General features: G+C 41.8%; 1 protein-coding gene across 2 annotated transcripts in view; it reads left to right on the plus strand.

Moving 5' to 3' along the window:
• Ndfip1 (Nedd4 family interacting protein 1) overlaps positions 1–11,604 on the plus strand; it is a 50,269-nt gene extending 38,665 nt beyond the window's left edge. The window contains exons 6-8 of one of the 2 annotated variants that reach the window (XM_006254633.5): positions 2,873–2,939; positions 6,289–6,394; positions 10,656–11,604. In XM_006254633.5, the coding sequence (XP_006254695.1) occupies positions 2,873–2,939; positions 6,289–6,392 (171 nt within the window). In that variant the 3' untranslated portion in view covers positions 6,393–6,394; positions 10,656–11,604. The remainder of the gene's footprint in view (positions 1–2,872; positions 2,940–6,288; positions 6,395–10,655) is intronic. The other variant, NM_001013059.1, reaches the window with a different exon arrangement.
• Positions 11,605–13,215: the final 1,611 nt, after the last annotated feature.

A 13,215-nucleotide genomic window follows, 5' to 3' on the forward strand; every position in this document is an offset into this window, starting at 1 on the left:
CTCTTCTGGTGTGTCTGAAGACAGCTACAGTGCACTTATATATAATAAAGAAATAAGTCTTTAAAAAAAAAATAAGTAAATGGTGATGGCTCCAAATTGCAGAAGTAGTGATAGTGGTGGTTTGGATTCATCAAAGGGAAGCCACACACTTCTTTTCAGTGAAAAGTTTCACACAATAATGAAAGTAAAAATCCCATACTGTTTCTCAGATCTTTTTTTTTTTTTTTTGGTTCTTTTTTTGGAGCTGGGGACCGAACCCAGGGCCTTGCGCTTCCTAGGCAAGCGCTCTACCACTGAGCTAAATCCCCAACCCATTTCTCAGATCTTTATGGTAGCAAGATTTTTTTTAAGAACCATGTTTGTATAACTTACCACAGTACATTGTTAGTTATTTCAATGGCACTTATCATCAATCTCTTAGTGTACTTAATTCGTAAATCAAACTTTATTAAAGGTCCATATGTTCATAAAAATTGTATATACATATACATGGGCTTTGGAACTGCCTGCCATTTCAACCATTCATAAGTGTCTCAGAGGCTATCTCCCATGGACAAAAAAGGAATACTGCTTTAATTCTCAGACACCAGGACCTCCAAAGACAAGTAAAATGAATTGCAAATCTATTAAACACTAAAGTTTTTACTAGATGGCCAAAAAAAAAATGTAGATGTTATTAGGTGTCCTTATTATCTAATGAAAACCAAGCTCAGAGTGGCTTACCAAGTCAGAAAAATGTGGGGAAGTTTCTATTCCCCACCAAAGCTAGTCCTGCTATAGAGGCTCATTAAATCAGCACTTGAGCATCAAGAGGAATAGCTGAGATCTCAGCTTGTTCTGTAGTTGGTCCTTTCAGATGTAAGCTGGTGGCTTAGATAACACACTAATACACACAGTATTTCACAGAAGAACATGAACTGTACGTCCATATAATGTATTCACCCTGCTGAGTGACACAACCTAGTGTCATAGCATGTTAGTGTACAGGCTGTTTTGCATTGTGATCTCAAGGCTGACTGAGAGCTGTGGCTGACTACTACCATCCAGCATCCTGAGAGACTGGTTCATCCTACCTATCTGTCACAAGGCTGGAAAAGACTCAACTGCAAAAGATAGTTTTTACTGGATGTTCTATCATAAAGTTAACAGCTTTTTCATTTTTTTTCTTTTTCTTTATGTTTTGTTTGTTTCATTTTGTAATGTGTTTTTTGAGAAAGAGTTTCTCTGTATAATAGCCTTGGTTTTCCTGGAACTAACCCACTTTATAGACCTCAAGAGATCCACCTGCCTCTGCTTCCTGAATGCTGGGTTTAAAGGCATGCACCACTACATCTGGTTAAGTTAATTGCTTTTGTTGGGGGCCATCTATATTCTTTTTCTCTTTTAAGAGACCTTCAATTCTTTTTTTTTCATTGGATATTTTCTTTATTTACATTTCAGATGATTTCCCTTTTCCCAGTTTCTCCTCTGGAAAACCCCATCCTATTCCTCTTCCCTCTGCTTCTATGAGGGTGCTCCCCCACCCACCCAACCACTCACTCCCAACTCCCTGCCCTGGCATTTCCCCTGCACTGGGGCATTGCGCCTTTACAAGACCAAGGGCCTCTCTGCCCATTGATGCCCAACAAGGCCATCCTCTGCTACATATGTGGCTAGAGCCATGGGTCACTCCATGTGTACTCTTTGGTTGGTGGTTTAGTCCCTTGGAGCTCTGGGCTCTTGTTTAATTGATATTCTTCCTATGGGGTTGAAACCCCTTCACCTCCTTTGGTCCTTTCTCTAACTCCTCCATTGGGGATGAGGCCTTCAATTCTTAACTTTCCAAAAGAATGCCCTGTGCCAGTTCTTGGCAAAGGTATACTATTACCATGAACTACATGATTAAAAAGTTCAGAAGTCAAGGTTTGGAACAAATTGGGTCTCATTGGCATGGAGACAATGATGTCAGCCAAATAATTGCTTCTAGTACTGAGTGCACACAATAGAAATAGAAACGTATTCAGATGGGAAACACTTTGTGGAGGATTGCCAAATTACAGGCATGCACTGCCATGCCAGGGATTGTAAAAACTTCCCAACAAACTAAGAGCTGAGTCTGGTGGCACAGGAGAGTTATGTCAGCACTTGGGAGGCCAAAGCAGAAAGAGCACAGCTGGGCTATACACCAGCATCCCATCTCCACCCCTGGTCTGAACACAAGACGAAAATCATTCTTCTGTGTACTTGCAAAATAAGGAAGAGTCTATAATAGAGCAGAAAACTTTAAAGGTTTTATTTTCCCATTTGAAGACATCAATTTGTATTTGTCAAAACAATTTCAAATTAGAGTAGATCTTATTTTACAAATTATGGTTGAGTGGTTCAGTAGTTGAGAGGACTTGTTGCTCTTGCAACGAGACCTGGATTTAATTCCCAACACCCATATGGTGGCTCATAGCCATTCATAACATTTTTTTTAAAGATTTATTTTATGTATAGGAGTACACTGTAGCTGTCTTCAGACACACCAGAAGAGGGCATCAGATGGTCATGAGCCACTATGTGGTTGCTGGGTATTGAACTCAGGACCTCCAGAAGAGCAACCAGTGCTCTTAACTGCTGAGCCATCTGTCTGCCACCATTTATAACTCTTAATTATAGGGGAATCTTATGCTCTCTTCAAAACTCTTCAAGCGCGTGCGTTTGTGTGTGTGTGTGTGTGTGTGTGTGTGTGTGTGTGTGTTTGTGTTTGTAAGACATGCACATTATATAAATGAATTAAAAAATACCTGTGTATGGTCTTGATGACAGTTGTGTTTTGCATATCCCTAAATTAGTACATGAAATTGTTCTGTTAGGTTGAAAAGTCTTTGCCTTTTTTTCCTTCTTTCAGTTTTCCACCTATTTCCCTGGATACTTTGATGGCCAGTACTGGCTCTGGTGGGTGTTCTTGGTTTTAGGTAAGTGCTTTTAAAATAAGAAAATGAAATTTAAAATTACCTTTTAAATTTTTTAAATGTCTTAAATTAGACAGCTAAAATTACTTTAGCAAAGCATCTCACTGTATAGTATTAACCATCAATTGAAAATGCAATTTTCAGATGTTTCTTTCCTAAAGACTAGTTTCCACCAGGAGTAGCATGTGTGTTAATAGAGTCTGTGACGCTTCTCCTAGTCCACTCATTTGTGATGGGGGCATGCTGACGACTCTACAGAGTAACCTTTTTCTGCTTTCGAGTTGCTGCCACAGAGGGTTTGCAAACTCAACCCCAAGTTTATTATAAATGTATGTCTGTGAGCCATCTTTTGTTAGATCTACCAGTAAACTACAGAAAATGTATGTACATAGCTCTAATACTCATAACTCCTGAAATTAAGGGGTTCCCAGAATTCTGTGGTTCATCATCGATAAAGGACTTATGTTATAGTGAAAGGAAGATTGGAAACTCCATGTCCAGGCTGAGTGTTGCTGGCATACACCTTTAATCCCACCATTTGTTAGACAGGGTAGCCAGACAGAACTCTGTGAGTTAGTGGCCAGCCTGGTCTTCAGAGCAAGTTCCAAAACAGCCAAGGCTACACAAAGAAACCTTGTCTCAAACAAAACAAACAAAAAACCCAAAGCCCTATACAGAAGTAAATATACACATAAACAATATGTACACACATTTGTGTGCATGCACACATGAGGACAGTCTGGCTGTTAATCTCCAGATGACCATTTTTATTTTTCTTGTTTATTTTAAATTATTTTCTTCCTAATCATTAAAGTAAGTAAATCAGTAAAGTATTGGGGTGAGTTTTTTTAATGTAGCTTTGTTATTTATAAAGATATAATATAAAGATAAGATCCAGTCCCAGGGACCATCCTTGGCACTGCTGACCTGTCTGCAGAGCAATAGCAGAGCCGCCCAGTAGCTTTTACAGATGGCTTAGTGGTTAAAAGTTCATAGTGTTTCTGCAGGAGACCCAAATGTGATTGCCAGCATCTATGGCTGACGTGTATATAGCCCAACACAAACATGCATATAATTAAAAGCAAAGTGTCCAAAAAGATGATTGACAGTAGACATCTGCGGCCCCTGCCGAAAGCTTAGCACTCATGACGTGACTCTTGGCTATTGCAGAAATCCTTCCTGGTTTAGATCCTCTTTCCTTCTTTGTTTTTATTTTTTTGTTTGTTTGTTTGTTTGTTTGTTTGTAAGACAAGGTTTCTCTTGTGTAGCCCTGGCTGTTCTGGAACTCACTCTGTAGACCAGCTAGCCTCAAACTCAAGATCTGTCTGCCTCTGCCTTTCAAATGCTGGCATTAAAGCCTTGTGCAACTATACCTGTTTCTTTTTTTTATTATTTTTTGTTTTTGTTTCTCTTTCTTTCTTTTTTTTTTTTAGCAAACCCTTTGTAGGCCAGGCTGGCCTTGACCTTGCTGTGTGGCTGAAGATGACCTAGAATTTATCTTCCTGCCTGTACCACTCCAGTACTGGATTACAGGAATACACCACCATGCCTGGTGTTCAGATTCATAATTGGACTGTCATCTTGTTTTGTTTTTGAGACAAGGTCTTGTTATGTACCCTGGGGCTGGCCTAGAAGTCGCTGTGAAGGTCAGGAAGTCATTAAGCTTGCTGGATCTTCTTGCCTCTGCCTCCCAAGTGTGCATCCTCACGTCTAGTTCCCGCTCTGCACACCTTGTATCCTCTGGAAGCTGGGGGGGGACTATTGCTCATGAGTCTGGCTAGCTCAGTCTAACACCCAAGCCTAGCAAGGACTTGAGGTGAGACCTGCCTGCCTTCATCACCAGATCCATGCATCTTAGAAAGTGCACGTCGTCCGTGGTGCCATTCTCTGCCCTCCTGTACTAGAGCACTATCTGCTCTTGCTTACTGGAATCTAATGATTCCAGGAAGAGAAAGGGTGAAGTTCCCCCTGCCTTGATTTCCACAAGTTTAATAAAAATGAGTGGCTCGGGAGGAATAATATCTTGGCATGTTTATTCTCTCAGATAGACTCTGAGAGAAAGGTTGGGTTGAGTGAAGGCTCATTGGCCTAGGACACTTGCATAGCATGCTCAGTGCCTGGCTTTAATCCCTAGCAACATTTGAAAGAAATGATGAAACTAAGGCTGGTCACCTACTGGCTTTAAAGGTAGACCGGGTTCCAGATGGATCAAAGGAGAGACAGGAGGGATTTTCAGATGGCGTGTTCGCAATATAAATTAAAGAAATTTAATGGGTTGATTTTTTGTATCACTGTTTCATGGAAGACAGATTGATATTTTTTAAGATTTATTTATTTTATGTATATAAGTACACTATAGTTGTCTTGAGACACACCAGAAAAGGGCATCAGCTACTGAGTACAAGGGTTGCTTCAGATTAGATAGTGGTTGTTGCATAAGTCAGTGAGGGCATTGTATGTAGTGAACTTTATAACCTGCAGATTGTATCTAATGGCATTAAAATGGCGCTGAGTGTGTTTTCATCTGAGGGGCTCATCATCTGAGGGTTCATGTGTGAGTCTGCTCCTGTCAGACCACCTTTCCCAATAGAAAACTGGGGCCTGGCTGTGGTGGCTCACACCTTTAATCCTAACACTTAGGAGACAGAGACAGGCAAATCTCTGTAAGTGTAAGGCCAGCCTGGTCTACAGAGCAAATTCCAGAACTGTTAGGATGACTTCCTGGACTACTAAGAAAACCCCTAATGGGGGTGGGGGGTGGGGTAGTAAAAAACTGGAGTTTTATGTACGTGTATGCTGACATCTAGTGGACACCGTTAAGTACTGTTGGCAGAAAATGAAATAGAAAAGATTTAGAATTAAGCTTGAGAAGAGCAGAATTCTGGTGGTGTGTGCCTATAATCCCAAAAAACTGCAGGGGTGGAGGCAAGAAAATTAGGAGTTCAAGGCCAGTCTTTCCCACACAGCAAGGCGGAGGCCTTGTCTGTATACTGGGATCATATATCAGAAAACGAAACAACAAACCTTCTCCATTTGGAGTTCATTTTATGGGTGTTGTTTGAGAACTCGAGGCCTCCAGATGAAATAGTCTGGGCCCATTTTACACTCCATTTCCTTTTGAGACCAATTAGATCCTGTGCAAAAGAGTTGTTTACACTTGAGATTTTTGCCTTCCTGTTGATATCCCACTGGATAATTTGCTAGAAAAGTCCTTTGGAGATGTTGGGGGAAACGCTGTGTTAATAGGCTTCAGCAGGAAAACGGCCATTTCTGTTACAATGGGGGAAGTTCTGTGGAAGGGACTTAATGTAGAAATTAGAAAATCATTCTTGACTTTTCTTTTCTTAATTAGGCTTTCTCCTGTTTCTCAGAGGATTTATCAATTATGCAAAAGTTCGGAAGATGCCAGAAACTTTCTCAAATCTCCCCAGGACCAGAGTTCTCTTTATTTATTAAAGGTATTGGAGTTGGGTGGGGAGACTGTGCTCCTTTGCTGTTGTGATCATATGCTTTGTTGCAGAGATCAGGTCAGTTTAGAATGAGACTCTGATGGGGCATGTAAGAGGGCCATAAAAAAGTCCTAGCTTCCCCCTTTTTATTGGAGAGGTGGTGTCTACAAAAAGCTGCTGCTGAGGGCAAAGCGGAAGAAGATAAGTATTTTGGCAACTTACAGGCAAGGGTCTCAGTAGTAAGGGGTGTTGGGTATTGATGGTATGACTGAGCCCATCAGGCAGCCTCCTCCTTCCCTAATTTCACAGAACCCAGAATGCCCTGAGGGACATCAGGAGGTACATCAAGAATGACCCTCTTGGGGCTGGGGATTTAGCTCAGTGGTAGAGCGCTTACCTAGGAAGCGCAAGGCCTTGGGTTCGGTCCCCAGCTCCGAAAAAAAGAACCAAAAAAAAAAAAAAAAAAAAAAAAAGAATGGCCCTCTTGCTTGCTTTACTGACAAGCCCACTAAAATTAAGATCTCTTAAAATTAGTACTTGGGGGGTTGGGGATTTAGCTCAGTGGTAGAGCGCTTGCCTAGGAAGCGCAAGGCCCTGGGTTCGGTCCCCAGCTCCGAAAAAAAAAAAAAAAAAAAAGGAAAAAAAAATTAGTACTTGGCCCTTTCTTGCTGCCTGTTTTCAGGTTCCTGCCCAGATTTTAGGACTCTGGTAGAGAGAAAGCTCAGACCTAAGGGAAGGAGAGAGACCTTTCTTTTACTTGAACAGAACTAAGCCCTGAACTGATTCACACAGTTCTCCCCAGTGGCTAACTCCATCTTTTACCAGCAGCTACCTGAAGGGTAAGATAGCTTGAATATAACAGAGAGTCCTGACAAGGCAGGCTGTGCCGTCACACACTTCAGTCTTTGTCCTTTGAGCTTTGGAGATTGGGTGTTTGATAAGTTCAAACCTTGAGCACAACTTAAAAGCCAGGCCAGTCGAAGGCCCAGAAAAGGCCTTGTGATAGCTGTGTGCAGCAGTTGTCACAAACCTTAAATGACAGTAGAAGTTAACTTGTGGACGTTGGCTGTGTGTGTGGGAAAACTTGAGTCTCCTGAGGTGTAGTGCACACAGAAACAGACAGACAGCAGCTCAGCTCAGACTTCAGGGTGGCTGTGGATCATCCCTTCAAACAGAACTATCCTGTAGGAATTTGATGGTAGCTGTGAATTTCCCAGTGGCATGAGATCGCCCTTCTTTCTGACAGGTGACAGGCGGGAGGGTGTAGCTCAGTGTACAAGGTTTGACTCCTCTTTGAAAAGGGAAGGAGGCAAAGGAGAAGCAGGGATGTTTGGGTGTGCTGGAGATTGCATACTTGGTTCTTCTTCTCGTACACAGCAAATAGGAGCCAAGACGACTGCACAGCGCTCTGTTTTCCACCGTTGGGGATTGTGATGGGATTATGTTCTTTCTAAAAATTTTGAAATATTTCTAAGTGGTCCACATTGAAAGTCATGAATCTGCTAGGCCACAGTTTATATCACCAGTCTTTAGGACACTGCGGGAACTGGTTAGGGAAAGGTTTGAGCAGGGTTTCTATGGTGTGCTTTAAAAGTTGTCAAAACCTGCACACAAGTAAATGAGTGGCCCCGTCCGAGGGCACTAGAACATTTATTTGCCTTCTGCCCAGCCTTGTGTGGTAGTTGGTATGAAATCACTCAGATGTGCCCAGAGGGTCTTGAGCCCAGGTGAAAGGACTGGGATTTAAAAGCAGTGTTTACAAATCTAATTGCTTCCTTACCAATTAACTCTCAGAATCCCTTGGAGGGAAATGGTAAGATTCTGCTGTTCATTGTAAAGTCTAAAACCTCTCTATCCAGATCTACTTGCAGAATACTTGCTCTCTTTAGTCAACAGATATTTTGGTTAGAAGGTAGAGTGAAACCTCATCTGTGAGGTATTGTGGCGTTAGTTCATGGAATCTGACCCTCTTTGGTGGTTGATATTCCTAGTTAAAAGCAAGCTGGATAGGCTTACCTGTGCAGACAGACCATAGGCAGAGAATGTCAGAAGTAACTATTTTAATAGAGAAAATACTACATCTTCCATTCTGGCATGAACTTCGTGTTTACAGAGGGTGTTGGAGTAGAGACATCTCTCACCTGGCAAGGCAGATCTCTGTGAATTTGAAGCCAGTCCGGTGTATACAGTTCCAGGACAACCAGGGCTATATAGAGAGACTCTGTCTAAAAATACAAAACTCAAAAGAGTAGAGACTTCTTAGGCTATCCAAAATGCAGGACAAACAAGATGAATTGTGTACAGAAGTGCAATCATAGGATGTTAGCTAGTTTTATGTCAATTTGACACAAGCTAGAATTGAGGAAAAGGACCTCAGTTGAGAAGATACTCCCCTCCAGTTTGGCTTACAGGCAGCAAAAACAACTGTGGAGTGACCCCAGTAGACTCCTCCATGGGGAAGAAGAGATAGCTCAGCAGTTAAGAGTACCTGTTGCGGGGGTTGGGGATTTAGCTCAGCGGTAGAGCGCTTGCCTAGGGAGCGCAAGGCCCTGGGTTCGGTCCCCAGCTCCGGGGGGGGGGGGGGGGGGGGGGAGTACCTGTTGCTCTTGCAGACCTGGTTTTAGTTTCCAGCACTTAATACGATTGTCACAACCGTCCATAACTCCAGTTCCAGGGCTTCCCTTGTCCCTCTGACTTCTAAACTTCTTTTGGCTTTGCAATGAAGAGTTACTTAAAGTTTTCCCCGCATTATTTTCATGAGAATTATACTAGTATGTATGTATGTACAGGGCTAGGGACTAGGCTCAGTGATATCTGCTTAGCATTCAAGGCCCTGAGTTCCGTTCTCAGCACAGGGCAGGGACACACATAGACACAGACATCATTTTTAAAGTATATTTTTGTCATAATACTTTTTAAAAGTTGATTGGGAATTGCATAGATTGTGAAAAACATGCTTCCCAGATACCTTGGGGTTTTTTTGGTTTTTTTTTTTTTCAAAACTTTTTTTTTTAATTGACTTTATTTAGGGCATGGGGAGGGGAGCTGAAAGTATAGGCAGAGAAAGAGAGTAGAGAAGTAGGGGCTGGTCATAAGCATGTGGAGAGAAAGGGAAGGGGGAGAGGAGAGGGGAAGGGGTGAGAGGACAGAGTGAGAGCCTCAAAAAGTTTTTTAAAGATTTATTATTTATTTAATACATATAATGAGTACACAGAAGCTGTCTTCAGACACACCAGAAGAGGGCATCAGATCTCATTACAGATGGTTGTGAGCCACCATGTGGTTGCTGGGAATTGAACTCAGGACCTCTGGAAGAGCAGTCAGTGCTCTTAACCACTGAGCCATCTCTCCAGCTCTAATAATTTAAATTTCTAAAGCACATTTGCAGGATAGGACAGGTGAGTTTACATTCACTTTCTAATTTTGCCACAGTTTACATAGAAGGTAACGTCTTGGCGTCCTCACTGGAATTTTTCCTGTGTGAGATCTGACAGAATTGTCAAGTGAATGGTAACATGTATTAGGAAATGGTCCTCTTTCAGTCTGGCCTAATGAGACTTAAGTAGAGGATGAAGAGCAGCCACTTCCACTTTTTTTGCTCTTTTGTTAGAACAGAAGAAAAAAGAGTGAGAAACTCCTGACTTAAAGTTTTTGGTTTTTTTTTTTTTTTAAAGATTTATTTTATGTATATGAGTATGAGCACACTGTTGCTGTCCTCAGACACACCAGAAGAGGGCATTGGATCCCATTACAGATGGTTGTGAGCCAACATGTAGTTGCTGGGAATTGAACTCAGGACCTTTGGAAGAGCAGTGGGGTGTGTACCTTTAACCGCTGAGCCACCTCTCCAGCCCCCTGACTTGTTTTTTAAGAGAGAGTATTCTGGGACAGGAAAGTTGGTCAGGGTTTAAGAGCACTGGCTGCTCTTCCAGAGGACTTTGGTTCAATTTCCCAGCATCCTCATGGTGGTCAAAATCATCTTTAACTCCAGTTCCAGAGGATCCAATGTCCTCTTATGATCTCTGAAGGTGCTGTACACATGCAGTGCACAGATATTCTCGCAGACAAAGCACCCATACACATAAAATAAATCTTTAGAGAGAGCATGCCAATTATTTATAGTTGGAGGAGGGGCTTGGTGTTTTAAGAACTGAAAATTGATTTTATTGGCTACTACAATGTCCATGTATAGTAATCTTCAAATTATGTTGAAATGCAGCATGTATGTCTCCAAGCATCTTGTCTTCTTTGACTATACCCAACATTACAGGCTGCCTAGAGCTTGACTGTTCAGTGTCCTTCTCTGGCAGATGTCTTCTGGCAAAGCTTCCTGCACTGATGAAGTCCCTCGAGAAGCGAGAGCACCTGCAGGAAGTGAATCACCACCAGGATGGAGGAACAGTCACCTGCTTTAAAAAATAAAGTACTGTTGAAAAAGATCATTTCTCTCTATTTGTTCCTAGGTGTAAAATGTTAATAGTTAATGCAGAATTCTGTAATCATCGAATCATTAGTGGTTAATGTTTGTAAAAGCTCTTGCAATCAAGTCTGTGATGTATTATTAATAATGCCTTATATATTGTTTGTAGTCATTTTAAATAGCATGAGCCATGTCCCTATAGTCAGTAGGGGGCAATCTTGCTTTATTCATCCTCCATCTCAAAGCAGATTTGAAATTACAGATTAGTGTAAGCTATGGATAAGGCTGGCTGTTTGAAAAGGGGTTTTCTCAAAAGTCAAAACTTTGGTTATGACTGCATTTCTGCACATAATCCATATTTCCTGTTCAAATTAATCTAGAAATGCGTTTAATTGTACTGTGTGTGAACATCTGGAAGCAAAACCATAGTGCAAAGTTCACTGTAATGTTAACAAAAAATGTCCTCAATTGGTAAATAAGCATTACTTTTTCATAGTCTATATTCAGAAATTACCTTTTCATTCCGTAGTTCTGTGTAGTTCATATAAAATGGAAAGGGCAAAGATAGATTCAGATTAAATATTAAATATTCTTCTGCAAACTGGATAGAATCTCAGAGGGTCAGGAGCAAAGAGTTAGTTTGGAACTTTTGAGAGGATCCCTAACATTCTGTACTCCTTGCTTTTACAACTGTTGTAACTGTAGAATGATGTGCTTGCTGCCCAAGTGCTAGTTCACTTTGGTTGGTATATTAAACTGTAAATACAATAGAACATTAATAAATGTCTCTTGTGTAGCACCTTTCCTGTAGATTAGTGTTTAATTTTGGAGTTTACATTTACGGATTATGAAAACATTTTCTAATTTTCTAATCTTACACAATAATCCAGAGTATATTCTAAAAATTAAAACTTTGTGTCTTAGGGCTTTATTGCTGTGATAAAACGCCATGACCGAGCCAGGTCTGGTAGTGCACACCTTTAATCCCAGCTCTCAGAAGACAGAGAGGCAGGTGAATATTTTCATTAAGGCCAGCCAGAGCTACACAGAGAAACCTTATCTCAAAACACATGTGCGTACGTGTGCTTACACACACACACACACACACACACACACACACACACACACACCCCAAAAAAATCCCCACCATGATCAAAAGCAGCTTGTAAAGGGTTTATGTCGGTATGGAGCTCCACAGAACAGCCTCCCATCATGGAGGGACGTGCAGGTAGGATGATCAAGGCAGGAACTGGAGTAGCGGCCATGAAGTGTGCTGCTTGCTGGTTTGTTTCTCGAGGCTTGCTATCTTACAGTTCCCAGGACCACCTGCCTAGGGATGGCACCACCTACAACGAACTGGGCCCTCCCTCGCACATCTGTTTTGAATCAAGAAAATGCACTACAGGCTTGCCCGCAAGCCAGTCCCGAGCTAGGGTATCTTCTCAATTGACGTTCCTTCTTCCCAACTCTGGCTTGTGTCAAACTGACATAAAGTTATCCAACACCCTATGGTTGTACTGCACACAGTTCATTTCGTAATTCACAAATAGGAACAGAAGTTTCATATCCCACTCAGTACCTGCCTACAAATTGCCTCTCCAAATGACCATGGACCAAAAAAGGAGGAGCATGGGAATCCTGCTGAGAAGTACCCAGGAGGCCGCCTCCTGTAGCCACAACAATAGAAAGTCTGCTGGGACCGTTGGCCCTGTCCCCCCATTCAGCATGGCCCGAGACAGAAGGGCCCTCATTCCTCCATGTTTTTATTCCTGTTTGCTTGTTTAGAGACCAGTGGTTGTTATATCAGCCATTTGATTTTTTTCCATATTCTACTTAGATGAAATATAAATAAAAAAAAAAAGCCACAAGGTTTTCAAACTATCTAGTAAGCCAGCATTAGCATGTGCGATAGTTACACTTGTCTGCTGCCTGTAAACACCTGTGAACCAGTAGGTCTGTCAGGGTGTCGGTATACCGCACACAGAAATGTCCAAGCCTCCTAGAATCGCTTTGTTTTGTATGCAAGTTGTGTGATTTTACTTCCTTTGTTAAAAATGTTCTTATCTGTTTGTATGTCTATGTGTCTGTCTGTTTTGAGACTTAATGCTCACTATGTAGCTTTGGCTTGCCTGAAGCTCACTGTGTAGACCTCTGGCCTTGAACTTGTGTCAGTCCTCAAGCCTCTGCTTCCTGAGTGCAGGAACGACAAGTGTGCATTACTGCACCGTGCCTAGATTGACATGCCAAGAGTTGCAACCAGGTTAGTGATTATTTATAGTATAGTATTGTTTGCAGGGAGGGGGCAGCTTCCTCTAGAGCCCAGGCTGGCTTTGAATTCACAGCCCTCCTGCCCTGGCTTCATGAAGGTGCCCAGCTATGTATTGTATGTATTGTGTTATAATCTCTGAGG

The sequence above is a fragment of the Rattus norvegicus genome, chromosome 18 (assembly GCF_036323735.1).
Source record: "Rattus norvegicus strain BN/NHsdMcwi chromosome 18, GRCr8, whole genome shotgun sequence".
Taxonomy (NCBI): domain Eukaryota; kingdom Metazoa; phylum Chordata; class Mammalia; order Rodentia; family Muridae; genus Rattus; species Rattus norvegicus.